Source organism: Oncorhynchus keta, chromosome 31 (genome assembly GCF_023373465.1).
Source record: "Oncorhynchus keta strain PuntledgeMale-10-30-2019 chromosome 31, Oket_V2, whole genome shotgun sequence".
NCBI lineage: Eukaryota > Metazoa > Chordata > Actinopteri > Salmoniformes > Salmonidae > Oncorhynchus > Oncorhynchus keta.
This window is the reverse complement of record NC_068451.1, coordinates 20,887,866-20,912,843: the sequence shown is the minus strand read 5'-3', so window position 1 is coordinate 20,912,843 and position 24,978 is coordinate 20,887,866. Positions and strand designations below refer to the sequence as shown.

Here is a 24,978-nt window from a genome sequence, read left to right as displayed (position 1 = left end):
AGTCTATCAGGGGGGCAAACTTAATTTGCATCAGTTTTGTGTAGCCTATATGATGCTGGGTTGTTAGGCTATGTGTCTATTAAACTAGTGAAGTCAACATGCGGACAACTTCGTTTATTGAGGATTCCATTTGTTGTGGTTCGAATTAAAAACCAGCGGGTAATGTGAGCTAACCTAACCTTGTCAATCAATTAGGCTCTTAAAATGCATGCATTTGAACAGTAACTAGTAGGCAACTAGAAGCCTAGCATTAAAAAAAATTGAACAAATGGGTCTAAAAGTTGACTAATTACTGATACATTGTTGACGCCAATGAACAATTTAAAACATTGTAATACATTGTTAATTTATACTGTATTTATTTTCTATCCCCATTCATCCATCCCCAATTTGTATACGCTCTTTCTTTCAGTCTCTTCCCTGCTCTCTCTCTCTCTCTTCTCCCCTCTTTTTTATTCTCTCGGCAGTTTTTAGTGTGTTGCGTTATCGCCCTGTTTTCATGTTGTTTTTCAGCGAGTGAGTGAAAACGTGCCCACATGTTCCTCTTATGCTCCAACGCATTTCACACTCGCCTAGGATTTTGACAGCGAGTCCAATTCTTTAGCCTACCCAGTACCCACGTGTAAGCTACCATTTAAAACAGCCCTACTCTTCCTTCCTGCACAGCATGTGAAATGTTCCTGTATTATTTCTTACCCCATTTATTAACGCGCTCTGCTTTAATTGCGCCTTGCTGCTGTTCGTCATCAACGATTCACGTTCTGAAAAAAGAATAGTTCCAGAACTAACAGTCAACTGCGACTGTGCCCTGTGCGCTGTGCCCTGTGCGCTGTGCCCTGTGCCTGCATCCTGTTATCCATGTCAAGGATGTTTAGAATAAGATATTTTCTATAACTATTCACACGTTGTCAAATTGGTTATATTTTTTACATAACATATTCTTGAAATTCTAAAAGGAAGGCATGGCTGCTCAAGAGCAATTGACATGCTTCATATTTGATGACAGCGAATTGGATATCATGGAACCATTGGAATAGGATATGGGCGTCAGATGGAATAGTTTAGATTTGTTCTTGAATATTAAATATGACTGGGAATTGCTAAAGGGTTACACTGCCTACCCAGCTTAACCACTATTCGTGGTTCTGAAGATGACTCTAAGGTCAGTGGGGTATTCATCTACCAAGGCTTTGTGATGGGTTGATTTTAAAGCCTTGGTGTATTATGAGTAGCTTTTGATTAAATTAACCTTGAGCATATTGCGAGAACATATTTTCAGTATGTTTTCACTAAGTTCAATATACAGTTTAAGTTAATAAAATATGATATTCCAAACGTGAATGTGTGTTGAATAATTATATCAAGGACTTTCAGCTAACACGCATTGGTAAACTCTCAATAAGTATATATAAGCTCTGAAAATGTTAAGTACTGTAATGACCCTGGGTTTATAAGCGCGGAAATCGACTCTGCCGCATGAGCATACTTTTGCGGTACAGTCGATAGCGCACCGGACCTCGGGCTAGAAGGTGAGGGTTCAAGATCTGCTCCCTGCCTGTTTCATTACACTGGTGTCAGAAGTGATCAGACCTTGCATCCACGACAGTGCGTGTGCTTGTCCGGTGAGCGCGTTCCTGTAAAGACGTAGAGTCGCAAGCTAGCGCGAGGACGCGCTCTTTGAAAGGAGGGAGTCGTGTAAAGACCCTGGGTTTATAAGCACGGAAATCGACCCTGCTGTACGAGCAGGCTTTTGCGGTACAGTCGATAGCGCGCCGGACCTCGGGCTAGAAGGTCGAGGGTTCAAGATCTGCTCCCTGCTGTTTCATCACAGTACTGTTGTTTCTTCAAGGCCATTTCAGTCATAATATGTTCTGGCCCGTGTAGAAATAGCCTCTGTTTAATTCTAGGAATGTAATTCCTTTTCAATATTTTTTTTTGTGTCATTCTTTTCCAGCATTGTGATTTGTATTCTCTTTGCTGATTGAATTTAATTACTTGGCATGCATGCCTACACCTAAGGGATAATCAATTGAGAAGCGTTCTATGGAAAATAATGAAGGATGTGGAAAGTGTGTTCCAAAAATCACGACGCGCTAGCAGACTGGAACTGACCTTGTATGGAGCTGCATTATTTCCCAGAGAATGTATAGCGCCCCGAGTTGACGATCCCTTTTATACCATGGCTATAATTCAACATATTTGCTGCTATAAATGTGTTCATTTGCTGATAGAAATGTGTTTAACACCCACTGAAGTAGCCAGCAAGTTTACTAGATAGCTACAGTAGTTGCCGTGGTAACCAAACAAACAGACTTGCTAGTTTAGCTAACCATAACATCAGTCCTGGCTTGCCATTATGAAAATCCAATTCAACAATGCCAATAACGTTTTCGTTTCAACCTTTGCTTTCAAAAGCAGCTCAAACATAGAACATGTAAGAATGAACTATAGCCATTTAATTTTACCGTGCAAATATACTGTGCGTTATAGGGAAATAATGCACGCTCTAGATTTTTTTATTTTACCTTTATTTAACCAGGCAAGTCAGTTAAGAACAAATTCTTATTTTCAATCAGGGCCTGGGAACAGTGGGTTAACTGCCTGTTCAGGGGCAGAACGACAGATTTGTACCTTGTCAGCTCGGGGGGTTTGATCTTGCAACCTTCCGGTTACTAGTCCAACGCTCTAACCACTAGGCTACCCTGCCGCCCAGAATGCCCATCAAGTCAATCAGAAACAAGTATTCAACAATGTCATGGTATAATTAAGCATATATAGGCCATATATATACCATGGCTAAGGGCTGTTCTTAGCACAGCACAACACAGAGTTGCCATATACCACAAACCCCTGAGGTGCCTTATCTCTATTAGAAACTGGTAACCAACGTTATTAGAACACTAAATGAAAATTGTCATACTGCTTTTAGCCAATCAGCATCCAGGAGCCAAACTATTTGGTTAATATTATTATGTTAACACTAGTTGGAGAATTTTTCATTTTTCAAACACCAAAACCAGCTTTTTCCTGCAATCTAGAGCCATAATCATTATGCTTAATTCTATTCAAAATCTATGTTTATTTTCCTGCATATCTAAGCATACCTCTTAAACTGTATCTTCCAGACTGGGGGTTATTTTTTAAAGAAACTAAATATGCTTCTCTGCTAAAATCTGGTTGAAAGATTGAAAGGAATGTGATCTGAGGGCCGAGTTTCACTGTGTGAAACTGTATGGGCATGAAGCCTCTGACTATTACCATGTCAGCCTGCCAGGTTTGGCTTTGGACGTGATGCTGCAACAACGCTCCTCATTCACATTGTTCAGTTCACCAACAGCCGTAACCACATTATGCATTTTTCATATTTACTTTCCATTGATGTTGTTAGCTACAAATCTCTGCATACATTTTTTGTGATTCTAAACTTAACCTATACGGTTCACATAGAGAACATTTGTTCCATTCAAGGTTTAAAACATTCTCTCTCTCCCACCTCCTTATCCCATCATCAGTCAACCTATCACTGAGTGGCTTTCTATTTCCCAAAGATAAATTAAAGGGTTTGCTTGTATGCCTCATCTGCCTGAACTTGTCTATTTTAGTTCATTGGGGTGGAAATGAGGCAGTGAGGGAGAGCGATTGGGAGAATATTAAGGACTACGGGTGTTGGCAATGACAGTGATTTGATTAAGAATACAGAGGTGCTGTTCTGGCATACTGCTCATGCACAGCCACCACAGCCCATTATCAGCCGCACTCAGCAGAGTACTGTGCATTGGCGGAGCATAGGATCACGTATTGAGTTGTCCTTTTCACTTTCAAATTGCCCTCAAATTAATGTCAAAAGTGGTTTATGACACAATCGTGGTGAAGAGCAAATAAGTTGACACCATTTATTTCTGTCAATTTGTATTCTGTGTGCGGAGGATGTGTATTTGATTCTACATCTAATAGTGTTTCATCTGTAGCATTACACAGACAGTTAGAATGATAGCATGGAAGGGAAACAGCTCAGACAAGCTCCCCCAGTAACACTCACAGTTTACAGTTGAAGTCGGAAGTTTACAGACACTGTAGCCATGTACATTGAAACACAGTTTTTCACAATTCATGACATTTAATCCTAGTAAAAATTCCCTGTCTTAGGCCAGTTAGGATCACCACTCTATTTTCAGAATGTGAAATGTCAGAATAATAGTAGAGAGAATGATTTATTTCAGCTTTTATTTCTTTCATCACATTCCCAGTGGGTCAGAAGTTTACATACACTCAATTAGTATTTGGTAGCATTGCCTTTAAATTGTTTAACTTGGGTCAAACATTTCAGGTAGCCTTCCACAAGCTTCCCACAATAAATTGGGTGAATTTTGGCCCATTCCCCCTGACAGATCTGGTGTAACTGAGTCAGGTTCGTAGGCCTCCTTGCTCGCACACGCTTTTTCAGTTCTGCCCACAAATTTTCTATGGGATTGAGGTCAGAGTTTGTGATGGCCACTCCAATACCTTGACTTTGTTGTCCTTAAAGCCATTTTGCCACAACTTTGGAAGTATGCTTGGGGTCATTGTCCATTTGGAAGACCCATTTGCAACCAAGCTTTAACTTCCCGACCGATGTCTTGAGATGTTGCTTCAATATATCCATATAATTTTCCTCCCTCATGATGCCATCTATTTTATGAAGAGCACCAGTCACTCCTGCAGCAAAGCACCCCACAACATGATGCTGCCACCCCCGTGCTTCATGGTTGGGATGGTGTGCTTCGGCTTGCAAGCCCCCCCCCCTTTTTCCTCCGAAAATATCGATGGTCATTATGGCCAGGACATTACTCCAAAAAGTAAGATCTTTGTCCCCATGTGCAGTTGCAACCCGTAGTCTGGCTTTTTTTTATGGAGGTTTTGGAGCAGTGGCTTCTTCCTTGCTGAGTGGCATTTCAGGTTATGTCTATATAGGACTTGTTTACTTTGGATATAGATACTTTGGTACCTGTTTCCTCCAGAATCTTCACAAATTCCTTTGCTGTTGTTCTGGGATTGATTTGCACTTTTCGCACCAAAGTACGTTCATCTCTAGGAGACAGAACGCGTCACCTTCCTGAGCGGTATGACGGCTGCATGGTCCCATGGTGTTTATACTTGCGTACTATTGTTTGTACAGATGAACGTGGTACCTTCAGGCGTTTGGAAATTGCTCCCAAGGATGAACCAGACTTGTGGAGGTCTACAATTTGTTTTCTGAGGTCTTAGATGATTTATTTGGATTTTCCTATGATGTCAAGCAAGGAGGCACTGAGTTTGAAGGTAGGCCTTGAAATACATCTACAGGTACACCTCCAATTGACTCAAATTATGTCAATTAGCCTATCAAAAGCTTCTAAAGCCATGACATCATTTTCTGGAATTTTCCAAGCTGTTAAAAGGCACAGTCAATTTAGTGTATGTAAACTTCTGACCCACTGGAATTGTGATACAGTAAGTGAACATAAGTGAAATAATCTGTCTGTAAACAACTGTTGGAAAAATTACTTGTGTCATGCACAAAGTAGATGTCCTAACCGACTTCCTAAAACTATAGTTTGTTAACAAGAAATTTGTGGAGTGGTTGAAAAATGAGTTTTAATGTCTCCAAGCTAAGTGTATGTAAACTTCCAACTTCAACTGTATAAACCCCAAACTTCCCGGAGCGCTCCTCTCAAACTGATGACTGATTTGCTACCCATCCTTAACTCAGGCGAAACCTGGATTCTCTCAGTTATGGGAATCGGAGCTTATGGTCTTGTCTAACCTCCGTGGCTGCTATGAACTTCACTAGAGCATACACACCGTACCGCCAGTATCTATGTTGTGTAGATGAGGGGCCAGGGGAATAAGATGTGGGGGGCGGGGCTCTTGTGTCTCAGAGTTATAGTCCAAGGGAGCGGAGGAGCGGGGTGACGTGAGAGAACTTGGGAAGGTTGAACACCAACATCCTCACCAAGCTAAAGGCTAAAGCTGACGCTTTCAAGGAGCGGGACACTAATCAGAACACTTATAAGAAATCTCGATATGGCCTCAGACGAACCATCAAACAGGCTAAGCATCAATACAGGACTAAGATTGAATCCTATTACACCGGCTCTGAGGCTCGTAAGATGTGGCAGGACTACAAAGGGAAACCCAGCCGCGAACTGACTGTGACGCGAGCCTACCAGACGGGTTAAATTCCTTTTACGCTAGCTTTGAGGAAAGCAACACTGAAGCATCCATGAGAGCACCAGCTGTTCCAGATGACTTTGTGATCAAGCTCTCCATAGCTGATGTGAGCAAGACCTTTAAACAGCTTAACATTCACAAGGCCAAAGAGCCAGAAGGATTACCAGGATGTGTAATCAGAGCATGCACGGACCAACTGGCAAGTCAACCTCTCACTGACCGAGTCTGTAATACCTACCTACATGTTTCAGGTAGACCACGGTAGTCCCTGTGCCCAAAAAAGCGAAGGTAACCTACCTAAATGACTTCCACCCCGTAGTACTCACGTCTATAGCCATGAAGGGCTAGTCATGGCTGGTCATGGCTCACATCAACACCACCATCCCGGAAACCCTAGACCCACTTCGCAAACCAACCCAACAGATCCACAGATGAGGAAATCTCAATTGCACTCCATACTGCCCTTTCCCACCTGGACAAAAGGATCACCTATGTGAGAATGCTGTTCATTGACTATAGCTCAGCGTTCAATACCATAGTGCCTATAAACCTCATCACTAAGCTAAGGACTCTGGTACTAAACACCTCCCTCTGAAACTGGATCCTGGACTTCCTGACGTGCCGCCCCCAGATGGTAAGGGTAGGCAACAACACATCTGCCACGCTGATCCCCTGCTTAATCTCCTCCTCTACACCCTGTTCACCTACGACTGTATGGCCAAGCACAACTCCAACACCATCAATAAGTTTGCTGACGACACATTGGTGGTAGGCCTGATCACCGACAACGATGAGACAGTCTATAGGGAGGAGGTCAGAGACCTGGCAGTGTGGTGCAAGGACAACAACCTCTCCCTCAACATGAGCAAGACAAAGGAGATGATTGTGGACCACAGGAAAAGGAGGGCCGAGCACGCCCCCATTCACATCGACGGTTCTGTAGGGGAGCGGGTCAAGAGTTTCAAGGTCCTTGGTGTCCACATCACCAACAAACTATCATGGTCCAAACACACCAAAAAAAGTAGTGGAGAGGGCACGACAACAACTTTTCCCCCTCAGGAGTCTGTTCCCCAGATCCACAAAACGTTCTACAGCTGCACCATTGAGAGCACTGGTTGCATCACCGCCTTGTATGGCAACTGCTCGGCATCCAACCATAAGGCGCTACAGAGGGTAGTGCGTACAACCCAGTACATCACTGGGGCCAAACTTCCTGCCATCCAGGACCTATATACTATGTGGTGTCAGAGGATGGCCCAAAATATTGTCAAAGACTGCAGTCACCCAAGTCATAGAGTGGCGCAGCAGTCTAAGGTACTGCATCTCAGTGCAAGAGGTGTAACTGCAGCCCCTGGTTTGAATCCAGGCTGCATCACATCTGACCGTGATTGGGAGTCCCATAGGGCAGCGCACAATTGGCCCGGCGTCGTCTGGGTGCGGCCGGAGTAGGCCGACATTGTAAATAAGAATTTGTTCTTAACTGTCTTGCCTAGTTAAATAAAGGTTACATTTTTAAAAAGTATGGCAAGCGGTACTGAAGGGTCAAGTCTAGGTCCAAAAGGCTCATAACAGCTCCCAAGCCATAAGACTGCTGAAAAGTTAATAAAATGGCCACCTGGACTATTTTCATTTTATACTACTGCTACTTTATGTCTATTATCACTTTACCCCTACCTATATGTACAATTTCCTTGACTAACCTGTGCCCCCGCACATTGACATGGCACCGGTAACCCCTGTATATAGCCTCATTATTGTTATTTATTTAAAAAAAAAAAAAAACTTTAGTTTATTTATTAAATATTTTCTTAACTACATTTTTTTTTAAACTGCGTTGTTGGTTAAGGGCTTGTAAAGTAAGCATTTCACCTGTTGTGTTCGGAGCATGTGACAAATAAAATTGGATTTGATTTTAAATGAGTTAAACACGTCCTTCAGCTAACTTTAACTGTTGAAAAGTCTAAATACTGTAAAGTATATACACTAAGGGGTAAAAAAAAATGTTAGAAGCAATATAGTGTTTTTAGAATGAACTGCAGGGCATTCAAGGAGTTGGTCTAATGGGAATCTGTGATGTCATTGGTCTTTCCTCTTGCTTGAGGAACAATAGAGGAGCAATAGAAAAAAAAGCGGAAAGCCCCCCCCACTTGGGCTGTGTAATGACTTACCTGGGCCACCTATTGAGATGTGCCTCTTGTTAAGTAAATCAGGTGTTAAATGAGGTGAAAAGGAGACCAATAAGAAAGAGATTTCAAAACCTCTCTACCAATAAGAGCTAGTTTTCACAGTTTTTCCCTTTCCACACAGACCAGTCTTAGTAACATTTTTGCTTGGGAAATTGCTCTTCGCTAAGAGGCTATTTTGTTTATTTTTGGCAATTTTAATTGGAAACAATTACAGTAAGGAACTTAATTTCAAATGATTTGATATTAAGATAACCACGGTTGCATTAGACATTCAAGATCATATCTAGCCATGTAAATGATTATGCTCATATCTAATGAAACTAAAAAATAGTAGTTACAACTCATTTTCTGCCCTCCTAAGAGGAAGTTCTCTCAAGGGCAGAGTGTTTAAGTGTGGTACAAAGCCTTTAAAGATGGTGTGTAGACTACAGTGTGAAGTGGGAATGCAGTGAGTCTGCCTGGCTCTCGTTTCAGCCTCACCCACTTCCTTTTACCTCCACTCCATTCTCATTCTTTTCACTTCTACTTTCTTGCAGTATTCTTTAATTCCCGTCTACCCATTCTCTCTCCCAACCTCTGTTCTCTTTGGATATGTAATTTAATGGCTGACGGGAGTGAGCTCAAATATCCTCTCTCTGTCCTGGCAAGTCTGTCTGTCTCACTGTCTACCTGTGGCTCTCAGTTTGTACTGGACAGGTCATTTCATTATAAAGAATTACACTTCAATGAAGCCATTATACCCTCATCATCCTGAGCCAAAATGGGAACCCAGATGAAATGAGAAAAGTGACTAGGGAAAGAGACGGAGGAGCAGGGGAGAGTGATACATGGAGTGAGAAAATAAGAAGAAAAAAGTAGAGAATCTGCTCACGACAAGATTCTCACAAAGGCGACACAGAAAATGAGACCTCATCTTTTTCTCATACTGCTGACATGACATGTCATACCAACAGGCTGCCTCCATGCCTTATCCCTGACAGAACTATTCTTTATTCTGGGTGGCATTAGTGCTGTAACATGCTGTGCCAGTGGAGCTGTGCTGAGGAAGCAGATGTTGCCTGGCTGCTCTGCACTGGGGTCAGTCCTGTCTTTAGGATGAAGCCATGTTGGTTGACTGAGCCTCTGGGGAAGCTGCTGTGGTCAGAAGGAAAACTTGGAGAGAAGCCTGTGAAAACACACACAGACATGGCCACTGCTACTGCTACTGCTACTGTCAGTAGTGGTACTGGTGTCAACACTAGACCTAACACTCACCGATTCACCTAACACATTCCAGCCTCTCCACCAGTCACCATCTTCCCTCTAGCCTCTCCTCTTTCCAACCACACCTGTCATTTCCTTTCTAACCATGAACCCCTTCTCTCCATCTCTCTCTTTCTGTCCCTATTAAACCATTCTTTACTGTCTCTCTCATTATCTCCCTCCTTGAAACCCTCTACTTGACCGATCTGCTCGCCAATCTACTCTGTCACCCTTGCCTTTTGCCCTGTCCAACGCTACACCTTACTCTGTCCCTCTTTTTCCTTCTCATTTTCACTCCTCATTTGTTTTTCTCTTTTCCCTTTCCTATATCTCTTTATCTACTTCCTTCCCCCTGTTTGTTTACTTGTCCCCCTCCCTCATTCCCTTGCTCTCCGTCCCCTGCCAGTCCTTGGCTAATGTTTCTCCTCCCAGTCATACATGTATGCAGCATGTTGTCTGTCCCCTTGTCTCTTTAATCTTCTCTCGTCAGGCGGGCCCACCTCTAGATGGATCAGTGGCTGATTTGTGGCCTCCCAGCGTGTTCCGTCTGTCTCTGCCTGTCCTCCCCCCACGTACCCAACAGAGACCTGCATTATTAATATGGCTTTCAGCTTTCACACATTTGCTGCTGACTAACAGGCAACTCCTCATCACACCCACTGCCAGTGTTTTACCACTGGACAGAGCATGGGGAATGGAGGCTGATCGTTTTAAGCGTATGACTTCAAAGAAGTTTAATCAGGTGTGTGTGTGTGTGGCAGAGAATGTTTTCATCTCAACATCTAAAACCAGGGACTTAATGAAAATCTGCTGTTAGGTAGGGGTCATTAGAGAAATATGCTGAGAGTAGGTGGTGTTGGTAATGATTAATTATTTGTCCATTATACAGTGGGGCAAAAAAGTATTTAGTCAGCCACCAATTGTGCAAGTTACACTTCAACTATAACAGACAAAATGAGAAAAAAAATCCAGAAAATCACATTGTAGGATTTTTAATGAATTTATTTGCAAATGATGGTGGAAAATAAGTATTTGGTCAATAACAAAAGTTTATCTCAATACTTTGTTATATACCCTTTGTTGGCAATGACAGAGGTCAAAGTCTTCACAAGGTTTTCACACACTGTTAATGGTATTTTGGCCCATTCCTCCATGCAGATCTCCTCTAGAGCAGTGATGTTTTGGGGCTGTTGCTGGGCAACACGGACTTTCAACTCCCTCCAAAGATTTTCTATGGGGTTGAGATCTGGAGACTGGCTAGGCCACTCCAGGACCTTGAAATGCTTCTTACGAAGCCACTCCTTCGTTGCCCGGGCGGTGTGTTTGGGATCATTGTCATGCTGAAAGACCCAGCCACGATTCATCTTCAATGCCCTTGCTGATGGTAGGCTTTGTTACTTTGGTCCCAGCTCTCTGCAGGTCATTCACTAGGTCCCCCCGTGTGGTTCTGGGATTTTTGCTCATCGTTCATGTGATCATTTTGACCCCACGGGGTGAGATCTTCCATGGAGCCCCAGATCGAGGGAGATTATCAATGGTCTTGTATGTCTTCCATTTCCTAATAATTGCTCCCACAGTTGATTTCTTCAAACCAAGCTGCTTACCTATTGCAGATTCAGTCTTCCCAGCCTGGTGCAGGTCTACAATTTTGTTTCTGGTGTCCTTTGACAGCTCTTTGGTCTTGGCCATAGTGGAGTTTGGAGTGTGACTGTTTGAGGTTGTGGACAGGTGTCTTTTATACTGATAACAAGTTCAAACAGATGCCATTAATACAGGTAACGAGTGGAGGACAGAGGAGCCTCTTAAAGAGTGGAAGTAGCCCTCTCATTCCCACCCTTCTCAACTGTTCTCTCTCAGCTGTAAGGTCTGTAAGAGCCAGAAATCTTGCTTGTTTGTAGGTGACCAAATACTTATTTGACACCATAATTTGCAAATAAATTCATTAAAAATCCTACAATGTGATTTTCTGGATTTTTTTTCAAATTTTGTCTGTCATAGTTGAAGTGTACCTATGATGAAAATTACAGGCCTCTCTCATCTTTTTAAGTGGGAGAACTTGCACAATTGGTGGCTGACTAAATACTTTTTGCCCCACTGTAAATGCTGGGTGGCAGTTTATAGAACGGGGGCGGTCTGGCTCAAAAGAAAGATGACTTGAGCGTTTCACTTTCAATGTGCCCCGCGACCATTACTTTGCCACCCTACTCTATAATTAACATCTATTTATTTAAAGTGTTGGCTGTGTGCCCTGTAAACATGTTTTAAGATATGACACTGCTGAGCTGAGAGAGAACAGTTGAGAAGGGTGGGAATGAGAGGGCTACTTCCACTCTGTTGGAAAGGGATCACAGCAGCGATTGAATGAGGGTATGAGGCATGAGTTGATCAGAGGCTTGTCTTCAGTGCCGGACAGGGGTTGAGGTGTTCATAGCCTTCAGTGCAGGACAGGGGTTGAGGTGTTCATAGCCTTCAGTGCAGGACAGGGGTTGAGGTGTTCATAGCCTTCAGTGCAGGACAGGGGTTGAGGTGTTCATAGCCTTCAGTGCAGGACAGGGGTTGAGGTGTTCATAGCCTTCAGTGCAGGACAGGGGTTGAGGTGTTCATAGCCTTCAGTGCAGGACAGGGGTTGAGGTGTTCATAGCCTTCAGTGCAGGACAGGGGTTGAGGTGTTCATAGCCTTCAGTGCAGGACAGGGGTTGAGGTGTTCATAGCCTTCAGTGCAGGACAGGGGTTGAGGTGTTCATAGCCTTCAGTGCAGGACAGGCTCATAATGGATGGATGGTGTTGGAGAGGAGCTCTTCCACTGAGGGCATGACAGGATTTGACAAAAAACAACAACACAATACACTACACAGACTAAAGAGCTAAGAATGAGTTAGTCCAAGCAAGGAGTAAAATCATTGATGTTTAATAATGTGATTGGGTTTTTGTATGTGATTGAATCTACATACAGTAATAATGAGAGAAAATTGACATTGCTACTCACAGTCCTTGGAGAGGAAACATTCAACGTGCCAGTGGATGAGTGGGCACATGAGACATGGCTTCAGTTCATGTCAGGAGAGCATTGGCAATGGTAGTGGAGTTGTCATCACCTCTTAATCAGGGAACAGGAGGGGACATTCCATTACAGCTGCGGCATCACAGGTTTGGGCAACAAGTTTGTCCATGAAGTTAACTTAGACATCTCAGAATTCACAAAGTCAAACACAGACTGCGAATCTCGCCTACTTGACACATTAAAGTAGCCCAAGAAACGTTCCTGAATAAAGCCCCGATAAAGCCGTGGGAAAAATTGTTCTCCCTGGGGCCTGGAGTTTTTCTTTTGACAGTGATTACATCTAGTCTATGAGAACAGGCTGGGCTACTGGACTATTGTAAAAAGGTTTTATATGGGCTATGACGGGACCATGTTTTCATATCAGATCACATAGTTATAAAAATCTCCTGAAGAAAACCCTGTCAAACTGCAGCAACCTTGTACATGTTCATATTAATTATATTTAGACTAGACTAACAGGGGGATTTCCTCTACCCAGACACAGAGCCAACAACTGATAGACAATATATCTCACGGGGCGGAGCTTGCTTTATGCATATTTGCAACTGTAGGCCTCATAAAAAAATTAACTCAGTCTATGTCATCACTCTTATGTTGATTGATACATTCCAGTTAATCATTTTGGATTGAAAAGGTATAGGCAGCATAGCCAGCCCAAGTTTGAATATAAACCAAATTTGATCACATTCACATTTTCTCCTGACAAACAAATGGGCTATAAATACATATATGGTAGCTAGCTAATGCTTATTTTGTCATTTTTTTTATTTAAGCTTTATTTAACTAGGCAAGTCAGTTAAGAACAAATTCTTATTTACAATTACGGCCTACACCGGCTAAACCCTAACCAGGACGATGCTGGGCCATTTGTGCGCCGCCCCATATGACTCCCAATCACGGCCAGTTGTGATACAGCCCAGGATCGAACCAGGGTCTGTAGTGACGCCTCTAGCATGCCTCTGAGATACAGTACCTTAGACCGCTGCGCTACTCGTGAGTGATGTTAGTACTTTCTACTAGTTAGCAAGGCAAATTTAAATAAATTGCACTAACTCCACCCAAAAATAAAGTTCTAAAACCAAGAAAACAATATATAATCTACCCCCGTCTCCTATAGTTTAAAAAAACGAATTTGATTTGAATAATATCCTTAAAAATGTTCAGCTATCACTCTTCACTGTCAATCTCTATCCAATAAGTCACCAACTCACCAAGCTTCTATGGCACAACCGCAATACAACACACTAGGTTCGTTCTCTGATCCTAATCCTATGATTTGATGGACAACGTGTTTGTTCATATGGCAAAAGCTTTGATTGGCTGGAGGATGTCCTCCGGAAGTGGTCATAATTACAATGTAGGTCTATGGAAGGGGTAAGGCCTAAGAGCTTCCTAGGTTTTGTATTGAAATCAATGTCGCCAGAGGAGGACGGGGAATAGCTGTCCTCTGGCTACACCATAGTAATAGCCTAAAGGGTGTTGTTGAGACAACTGTAAACCTTCATTGCAAAACAGTGTGTTTTAATCAGGTATTTGGTGATGTGAATATATTTAATGTTTCATTATTTTTAATTCACTGCGTAAGGTGGTCCTCCCCTTCCTCCACTGGTACACACACGTATACAGACATACACATACATACACACGGACACACTCAATCTTGTCCTTAGTTTATCTTAAGCGCTGCTTGTAGGCCTTTATAACAACAAAAGTGCAACAAGCTGACATGAGGTGAGTGAGATTGTGAGAGTGTTCCTGAGGGAGGGAGAGTGTGGCTTTCTGCCCTGTCCCCTCCCCTGCCCCCACACTTACCACGGGAGACTGGAACTAGGAGCTTTGATCCCAGCAGCTCACAACAGCAACTTCTGTCAATACAAAGGAACAGATGGTCATGGAGCAGTATCATTGGACTATCTGAGTAATCCTTAAACTCACTCCCTCTCACATTACACCTGCTATACTGCCTTTAGATACCAGTAATCAGCTCTGGAATCTACATAACGACAAATGAGGAAGCTGAGTTGTTTTGTTTTGCTGGTGGCAGACATTGCAAGCCGCAGTGCAACTAACTGAGATTTGTCTCAGGCTGATGATCATGCAATCTACATCTCCAGTAGTCTGCAATCCATCTGAAGTTCAGTCGATCTCATCTTTAGAATCTTGCAAGTCACACACCGCGGTGGTGGATAGATCTGGATTGACTGGAGCGATTTGGAAGGATGACAATAATGAGGCAGATTACTTAAAAGGGTTTCACTTTATCCTTTCTAAATTGAGCCAGGACTCACGTAGTTAGCTGTGAAAAAGAGAGGGTCATGGTGCATGTGTGTGTTTGTGTGTGTGTGTGTGTCCCAGTGTTTATGCCCCAGTGTGTATGTGGGAAGGTGGGATTTAACACTGTGAAGTTGTTCTGAGCATAATGAATTACTGTCGTGTTCTCTGTTTGGCTTGAGGGTGTCTGCTGTTGCCGATCAATGACAGAAATGAACCATGTCTCTGAACCTCGCCTGCCCAGGCTGACAGAGGTGAACAGCAATAATGAGTTGATATGGAGAGCTGTTCATAAAAGCTTGCGTTGGCTCTTCTATATTTTATGATGTATTACTAAAAAACCACCACACCTCATTTCAGTTTGATATGAAATGTCACAGGTTTGTTGCTAGTCCGCTACACAGTGGAATTTGAATAATCTTTCATGTGAATATGCTTTTATGTTTTGCAGCTAGAAAGCGTACTGTTTGGGGCCAGAAACAGCGACTGTGGCCCAAAGCTTTGAGGCCATGAATTGCTTCAAAAGGCGTTTTGGACAGGATGTGGAGAAACAGGACCAAAAGCTGTCAAAACCAAGATGGGATACACCCAAAAACAAGGTGATGGAAGTTTTGATGGAATGTATCGATTTAGCAATAACTTACTTTGTTAAATCACACAGTCATTCACCCTCTTCTTTCTTTCTCTTTCTTTCTATCTTTCTTTCTTTCTTCCTTTCTCTCACACGAACAACACACAGGTGCCCACAGACCGGACCATGGTGGTGGGCGGCAGGCAAGGTGGGGGCTGTAAAGGTTCCAACCGTTCAGGACGTACCCTGAGGAAACGGCGCCAGCGCTACGTGGAGAAGGATGGCAAGTGCAACGTGCATCACGGCAACGTGCGCGAGAAATACCGCTACATGACAGACATCTTCACTACCCTGGTGGACCTGAAGTGGCGCTTTAACCTGCTGGTGTTCACCCTGGTCTACACAACCACCTGGGTGTTCTTCGGTCTCATCTGGTGGCTCATCGCCTACATCCGCGGAGACCTGGACCACACCGACGATGCAGACTGGATCCCCTGCGTGAACAACCTCAACGGCTTTGTCTCCGCCTTTCTCTTCTCCATCGAGACGGAGACCACCATCGGCTACGGCTACCGGGTCATCACTGATAAATGCCCAGAGGGGATTCTCCTGCTTTTAGTCCAGGCCATCCTGGGCTCCATCGTCAATGCCTTCATGGTGGGATGCATGTTCGTCAAGATCTCCCAGCCAAAGAAGCGAGCCGAGACTCTCATGTTCTCACACAAGGCGGTGATCTCTGTGAGGGACAGCAAGCTGTGTCTGATGTTCAGGGTCGGAGACCTGAGGAACTCACACATCGTGGAGGCCTCCATCCGGGCAAAGCTGATCCGCTCCAAGCAGACCAAGGAAGGGGAGTTTATCCCTCTCAATCAGACGGATATCAATGTGGGCTTCGATACGGGGGACGACAGGCTCTTCCTGGTGTCGCCACTCATCATCTGTCACGAGTTCAACGAGGGCAGTCCCTTCTGGGAGATCTCACAGGAACAGCTAGAGAGAGAGGAGTTTGAAGTAGTGGTCATCCTGGAGGGCATGGTGGAAGCCACAGGTGGGTTCATCTAATTTAAGGTTCGGACCTGGGGAGAATAAGCTGATCCTAGATCTGTGCCGACAAACTTCTACCTAGAGAGATTTTTATTGTAATCATAATGATGTAGAAAATGATTATTAAAATGACATTAATAACACTATAATTACAGGTACTTTAACGTATAATATGAGAATCTAATGCAGGTTTGTGTGTGACATTGTTTATAAGCATTCATTCACTTGGTGGGATGAAGAGGATGCAGTCGTCAGGAATCCCTTGAGACTTGCAGGGTATCACCAATTAACGTTGGCTGTGAATGCACTTGACAAGGACTGCAATTACACTGTCCTAAATGGCCACAGCATTGTCCTGTATGCTAATGTTGTGTCTTTGGCTATGCCGGATTAAGTGATATGACATGCTATTCTATAAAATAATTTCTCCGTAATTAATATCACCATGTAAATGTAATTAACTAGAGAGTCGGACACCACAAAAGAATAGTTATAGAACTGTTATCTTCCGAATAAACTCTTAAAGACCTAGTAATATTTCACATCAATAGCAGTCAATATCAATCGTCATCTTAATTCAGTCTCATCTGAAAGTTGTAAATTCTTAGTTTTCTGTATGAACCCTGGCTAACAAGTTGAATCAGCAATACAAAATTGTGTTTAATAATTTATTTACTAAATACCTAACTAATCACACAGAATTACACATACACATAATTAAATCATAACTTGATTACAAATTACGTCAAAAAAGGAAAACGTCCCTAGCGGGAGGAACAGATATGACAGCTTGTTACACAAAAGAAAAGGGGCTGGGTTTGAGTGAAGGAGCGGGAAGACTGAGAAACAAAGGCCGAAGCTGTGCTATCGTAAATACAGTATCTTATGCATTCTAAATTACCGCCCATTTGGAAAAGGAAAATGCAATAAATATTTACTCTGAGCTGCGCTTCGGTAGGTTGGTGGTAGATGCAAGGCCGTGTTGCCCAACCGAGTCCTTTGAAGAATGTCTCTGGTTGTCAATTGAATACGTTATAGTAACGTCATTGTGTGATAGACGGGATACTCTGTCTGTTCTTTGCTAACCTGCGTTTGCATCTGCTGTTGCTAACTCAACAGCTAGGAGGTATCACTTCTGTAGTGAATAAGAGTTCAAAGTTCATACCATTCGCAACCAAAGCTCACGCTGATGTTGGCTTTGTTCTGTAGTTATTATCTGAACCATTCTGACATAGGACCGTTGTCCTCGGAACAGGAAGTTATATTGTCGTCAATGGCTTATATAGGAAGGGAGAGGAGGGAGTGTTTGAAAAGTTTTATAGCCCATGTCCCTTCACAGGGGCGGGCCACTGATTGAGCAAATCTCACATTTTAGAAGCTAAAATCACATTTCATCCCATCACAAATCATTTCATATTCAAACATTTAAATTGAACAACAATTCTATGTGAATCCGATAACTCTGATGTGTAGACTTTCCAGTGTAGAGTTTATGTCATCTTATCATTGATGAGAATGTCTCAGATGACAACCGAACTGACATCATATTCGTTAAGTAACACCGTATATGTTCCATTGGTCTGATTACCAGAATATAGTTCATTTCCCCCCAGCTTCTGATGTTCCCAGAATCTCTATGTTAACCAAGGGGTTTGCAAATGTAACATCAGTAGGGTAGAGAGAGGAAAAAGGGGGGAAGAGGTATTTATGACTGCCATAAACCTACCCCACCCAGGCCAACTTCATGACACTAATATCCTCTATTAGGGTCTTCTGGCTGCTGTGAGAAGCGGAAGGGACTCCACGGAAGCCCGTCTGTGTGTTTGTGGGAGAATCCCAGACCTGTCAATAGCACCGCCTCTGGGAAATTAAATGAGTAGAAGACGTTGAGGGAGTTCTGGTCGAAATGGTGATTGAATTGGGTCGTTCCAGCAATTTTGTGCCTTTTGTGAAGTGTAACTTGGACAAAATAAATGTTTGATTTCACCCACATAAAGAGCACATGATCAACTTAATAGAAAACTTGTTTTCGCATTTCAAGAGGATAAATATATATATATATATATATATATATATATATATATATATATATATATATATATATAGTAAGTGCCTATTAAGTGCCAAATAAAGTAACAGGGTTTAACATAACAGGGTTGTCAATTACTTCTTAAATCAGCCATAAATCCCCTTGTGACAGGGGGAATGGAAGCTTGTTGTGTGCATCAGGGAGTGGCAATTGAATGCAAGCTTCCCCAAAAAAAGTATTTGTTAAAACATTTCTAGCCTGTCTATCTACGGTTGACGTGTTATGTTTGACCCTTTCAGTTTTCCACCACAAAACACCAGAAAATGGCCAAAAAGATTAGGATTTGACTATTAGATGTTCAATGTTTCTGTTAAAAATGATTCGTTTCACCATATTAAAACGAGAGTTCAGTTCACTTAACAGGGTTGACCTTAAAATGAATCAGACGTAAATGAATCAATAATCACATGAAATAAATAATAATCTTCAAAAATGACTTTGTCAAAGTAACAAAATAACTAACTAGGTCTTTACAATGATGGTGAAACTTGGAGACATTTTGGGATTAAGTGGGTTAAAATCTTCCAAGAAGTGACACAGGGTTGACAGAGGGACATGTCAAAATGCTGGATTTTGGCACTTTAGCAATGTCACGGTCGTCATAATGAGGAGACCAAGGCGCAGCGTGATAAACGTACATAAATCGTTTAACCTCTCTGCGCACCGAACCCGTTAGCGGGATTAAATTCAACAACATACGGTGATCGCTACATAAATAGTCATGTTAAACATTAATGAAAATACATGGGTCGAAAGCCCAGAATCTTGCTAATCCAACTGCGTTGTCAGATTTTTAAAAAGGATTTACTGCGAAAGAATACAATGCGATGATCTGAAAAAAACTATTTCAACCAGCACAGGCGTAACAACATCACAAATTGCAATAAAATTAATTGTTTACCTTTGGCGATCTTCCTCTGTTTGCAATCCCAATGCTCATTGTTACACAATGAATGGTCTTTTGTTTGATAAAATCAATTTTTATAGCCTAACACGAAACATTTTGTGAACCGCCTGTGTCGTGAATTCCGTCTCATTCCATTTTTGACGACACATTCGATGTAAATACACACACTAAACGTGACTTTTCCAGTCATGTTTGGTTTCATTGCAATCAACTGGTTTGTTTGTAACACAACCAAACGTGATGGGTCATTTCGCGGGATGTATTGACTGAAAGAAACCGATTTGAAGACAACAAGTAATGACATCATTGTGCACCAATATGCACCGATATGACCGCTGTTTCGTTGATTGACTGTATTTTAACCCAATGACCACTGATCGTCTTGAAATCTAGCTGGGTAGATAGCCAATGAGCTGAGGTAAACGGCAATATGTAATGTTTATGTGTTGGAAGACCAACCCATGTAGTAAACTCCGGCTTAAAGAGGGTCAGGAGCCACGCATATTACGGACAGCATTGTTTTGGTAAAGCGCATCTTCAGCTGTTTATATATCAATCAGTATGGCGACTAAGTCAGGGAAAGCTAACTCTAAGTCTAGATATACAGATGTATACACAATTTTAGAAGAAATTGATCGGGAAAGTGAGATTGAGATTGTTGGAGGATGATTCATTTAGCGATTCCCAAATGGAGGAATATTTTTTGAATGGACAGGACATCGTTTTGGACTGGTAAGTTCTTCTCATGCTAATGCCGTTGTTTGAAATTAATAATATAAAATATTATTTGTGATTTTTTAACATTTTAGTAGCAATATATAAAAATGTAATGAAATGTGTAAAGTACACGTTGGCTATACATTGTGGGTGGGGGTATGTTTGTATGTATGTTTATGACCCATAGCCTATGTTTGTGTGTGTATATATACATATTGTGGATTAGAGGGAGCATGGCCGAGATGTGTGTGTCTGCCGCTCCACCCCACCCTCACATGAAATAGCCTATTTGAAGCTGTTGAGGGGAGGGCAGGCCCACAACAATGGCCAAAGTGAAATGGAGACAGTAGATACAGCTGGTCTGTTGTAATATAATAAAGACAGTAGATCTAGCCAGTCAGTCATAATATAATAGAGACAGTAGATCTAGCTGAAATGTTATAATATAAAATGGACAGCAGATCTAGCAGGTCTATTATAATATAAATGAGACAGTAGATCTAGCAGGTCTATAATATATTCAACCCTATGTTCCTTGTACTCTATATATATCTGTTTATTATACCTGTTGATACAGGGCTCATATGTGAAACTATATTAACTGAACATTCTTTTTCACAGTGACACTGACTCCGAATGGGAGCCTCCAGTGCCAAGGTGTGAAGCTGGTTCATCCAGCTCCTGCATACAAATGTATTTCTGCAGGCATGGATGTGCCTCAGGGCCAAAAGGGCATACCATGGAGGCGTCGCTGTGTTCTCTGCAAAATGAAGTCCCCCATCACCTGCACCACCATGTTTGGTGACCCTCTGCTTTACAGCAGTGCTATGGCACCTGGCACTTGGCACCTGGCTATGGCACCTGGCATCAGCAGCACAATATATATATATTTTTTGTTGTTGAATTCTTTACCCTTTCTCCCCAATTTCGTGGTATCCAATTATTAGTAGCTACTTTCTTGTCTCATCGCTACAACTCCCGTATGGGCTCGGGAGAGACGAAGGTTGAAAGTCATGCGTCCTTAACACAGCGTACATCCAACCCGGAAGCCAGCCGCACCAATGTGTCGGAAGAAACACCGTGCACCTGGCACCGTGCGCAGGAGTCTGGCCCGCCGCAGGAGTCGCTGGTGCGTGACGAGACAAGGATATCCCTACCGGCCAAGCCCTCCCTAACTTGGACGACCCTCGGCCGAGCCTGGGCGCGAACCCAGAGTCTCTGGTGGCACAGCTGGCGCTGCAATACAGGGCCCTTAACCACTGCACCACCCAGGAGGCCCTCAGCAGCACAATATTGTGTAGAGGACTAAGGGTCTTCCAAATATTGAAAGTGTTATTTTGTAAATGTATATATATTTTTTCATGTTTTTTCTCCATTTTTTGGGGGGGTGTGTTAGAATACCATTTTGGTATTTTGTATATAGTTATTCCATTCAAAATGTATAACTTCACCAATTTGGCCACTTGGGTACATTTGGGCTACTTGTGTGGGACACCTGGGTGACTTCATGATAAATGTCATGTAGCACAATCATTTTGGAAGTTATCATTCTGAAACGTTGCACAAGTACTGTTGCCCTCTTATGTGTTTCACTGAAATTGTCATCATCATCATGCTATCTGAATGTTTGTTTTGTCTTGTTCATTTTAAAGATGATGATACAACAATAAAAATGAAAAAACACGTTTTTTTTATTGTATTATCTAAACCAGATCTATTGTGTTATATTCTCCTACATTCAATTCACACAAACTTCAGTGTGAACTTTTCTTTCAAATGAAACCAAGAATATGCATATCCTTGGTTCTGGGCATGAGCTACAGGCAGTTAGATTTGGGTATGTCTTCAGGGGGAAATTGAAAAAAGTAGGGGGATAGCTGTAAGAGGTTATTAATGAAAAGAACGACCACTGAACAAAACAAGAAAACGAACCGTGAAGCTATATGACTAGTGAAAACAGGCAATTAAACATAGAATAACAACCCACAAACTAGCCAAGGAATATGGCTACCTAAATATGGTCCCCAATCAGAGACAACGATAAACAGCTGCCTCTGATTGAGAACCAATCTAGGCAACCATAGACATAAAAACACCTAGACTAGAAAAACCCCATAAACATTAAAAAAAACCTGAGACAATACAAAACTACACAAACCACCCTTGTCACACCCTGACCTAAGCAAATAATAAAGAAAACAAAGATAACTGAGGTCAGGGCGTGACAAGCAAGCCTTTAGTCATCTAATTTATTGAATTATCCATATGGTCTATATTAAAGGGTACTTAATTTAATATAACAGACTTTTAAAAATAAATATTGGTGCACAATTTCTACTTAAAATACCAATGGGACACAAAAGGCACTCTTTTCATGGAATGACCCAATTCCCTTTCCCACCCTATCCCTCCCACTGGCAAGGATTATAAGTCCAGGAGTGGGCGGTGGCAGTGAACTGAACCACTGCTCAAAGACACGCTGCGGGTGATTTACCTTTGGGTTTGTTCATGAGGATGCCATCGGGTGCGTGTTATTGCTTCAGATTTGTTTTTGATATTCTACTCAATATATAGACTTTGGTTTAACAGGGGGAGATCGTTTGATCCATCGCACAGCAAGGACTGTTTTTTCCTCAGTATCCCATGTCAATATTGACAGTTTAGTCAAGGGACAAACTAAAAGATAATGCTTTATTTAATTTTTAAAAGCTCTTTTCCCTCAGGGATCAAACCCAATCAGGCCTTGAAGTGGGATTTGCCTGAAGTAGGAAAGAGTTTACTGGTTTGCTGTTAATCTCTCAGGTGCTTAAAGAATGGGAGCTTCTGCAACATAGATGCAGGGAGTCCGGAAGCAAGTGCAGTTGGTGAGTTTAATAAGGAAGAACATGACGATATACAAAACAAGAGCAGCGTACTGGGAATCAAAACCAAGACTGAAGACTGAGGCTACTGAGGGCTAAATAAAAGGGAACTAATCAAGGTACTGATGAAGTCCAGGTGTACATAACGATGGGGAGCAGGTGTGCGTAATGATGGTTGCCAGGTGTGATGCTTCATGAAAATACATAGGCTAATTGGTATGTTGATTGTATATTAAAAATCATCAGCAGACGAGTATGTAGGTATCCCACTGTACACACACAATGTGTGTGTGTGTACACATTGGTCTGTCTGTCTTGATATACCCCTGGTGCTGGCTGTGCATGGTCTGTCGGTTTGTTTCTTCATTCCTGTGGATAATATGTACTGTAATTGATGTGGCTCTTCACGGTTTACTTGAGCAGAGGATGAAAATACTCCCAAGCTATTTATAGGCAATCCACGTATAAATATTCAGAAAGGTGTGTGTGTGTGTGTGTGTGTGTGTGTGTGTGTGTGTGTGTGTGTGTGTGTGTGTGTGTGTGTGTGTGTGTGTGTGTGTGTGTGTGTGTGTGTGTGTGTGTGTGTGTGTGTGTGTGTGTGTGCGTGTGTGTGTGTGTGTGTGGTTATCTGTGTGTGTTTCTGCATCTGTGTGTTTGTGTGTACATGTGTGTGATTGAAAGAGAAGATGCACATCTCTGTATTAGAACTACTCGTCAGCCTATTTCCTTTTCCCCAGTGAGATCCTGTTTCTCTCTCTTGTCTCAGTTGATTTAGTACAACCCTGGAAACTCTGCTAAAATGTTTGCTCAATGAAAGGAGTATAGCTCATTTAAAGTCAGTAAGACAAAGCATAGCGAACCTTAATTAGATCCTCAAATCACACCGACGCAACTTGGATCCAGGTCTTAGTATAATTCCATGACAAGGGCTTTGAAAAAAACCCATTAAGATTATACCCAATCACACAGTCGTTTCAAGCTCATATCCTCTATTTCATGTCAGTATTGTCTGTCTCCCTCCCCCTTTCTCTCTCCAGGAATGACATGCCAGGCGCGCAGCTCCTACCTAGATTCAGAGGTCATGTGGGGGGAGCGCTTCACCCCTGTGCTCTCCCTAGAGGAGGGCTTCTACGAGGTGGACTATGAATCCTTTCACCACACCTACCCTACCCCGACCCCCACCTGCTCTGCCCGAGAGCTGGCCGAGCTGGCCAAGAAGGGAGAAGCCATCCCCTTACCTCCCCAGTCCCCACCTCCAGTCCTGGAGCCACCCCCACCAGGTCCAGAGAAAGAGGAAGACAGAGGGGAGGAAAAGGTTGGGGTGGAGGAACTAGGAGATGGAGAGGGGGATAACATAAGCAATGGAGATGCCAACAGGATGGATGATGGGCATGAATGAGTGTGCATTGGTGAAAACACAAACCATCTCATCCGATGATGCTGCTCACTGGTTTAAAATAAGTTCATACATGGAAACAAGGCTACAAGAGGTAAGATTTCAAAACCAAAACATCATGAAGATAGGCAAGAAGTACTTGTGCAAGTGACTCAATGTCTCAAATGGCTTTGATATCAAACATAAACTATGATATCCTATAGTTTTTGACTACTATTAGAGGGACCAAAGGTAAGTCTTCACGCGGACTCATTGTTTTTATTACAGCATTTAGTGCCAATATTCTGATCTAAAACAACTTGAATAACTGGGTGAATATGATTTTAAAAGTTTCAAATAATGGTATGTAAATGATTGAATACTTTGTAATAGACTAGAGCAATGTGTGTAAGAATTAATGTGAAAGAGGATGAATTAAAGGAGGCCTGGCCAAATGCCCATCCA

At 42.4% G+C, this 24,978-nt stretch overlaps 1 protein-coding gene and 1 long non-coding RNA gene across 3 annotated transcripts in view; one reads left to right on the top strand and one right to left on the bottom strand.

Annotated features, from left to right (window-relative positions):
• LOC127914319 (uncharacterized) overlaps window positions 1-2,272 on the bottom strand; it is a 21,990-nt gene extending 19,718 nt beyond the window's left edge. Inside the window, exon 1 of the long non-coding RNA XR_008088020.1 lies at window positions 2,113-2,272. This is a non-coding gene — a long non-coding RNA (uncharacterized LOC127914319). The remainder of the gene's footprint in view (window positions 1-2,112) is intronic.
• LOC118374537 (G protein-activated inward rectifier potassium channel 4-like) overlaps window positions 1-24,978 on the top strand; it is a 25,544-nt gene extending 566 nt beyond the window's left edge. Inside the window, exons 3-5 of one of the 2 annotated variants that reach the window (XM_035760968.2) lie at window positions 15,401-15,548; window positions 15,689-16,568; window positions 24,176-24,978. In XM_035760968.2, coding sequence (XP_035616861.2) covers window positions 15,459-15,548; window positions 15,689-16,568; window positions 24,176-24,537 — 1,332 coding nt within the window. In that variant the 5' untranslated portion in view covers window positions 15,401-15,458 and the 3' untranslated portion in view covers window positions 24,538-24,978. Of the gene's footprint in view, window positions 1-15,400; window positions 15,549-15,688; window positions 16,569-20,898; window positions 21,985-24,175 lie in introns of those variants that run through there. The other variant, XM_052489908.1, reaches the window with a different exon arrangement.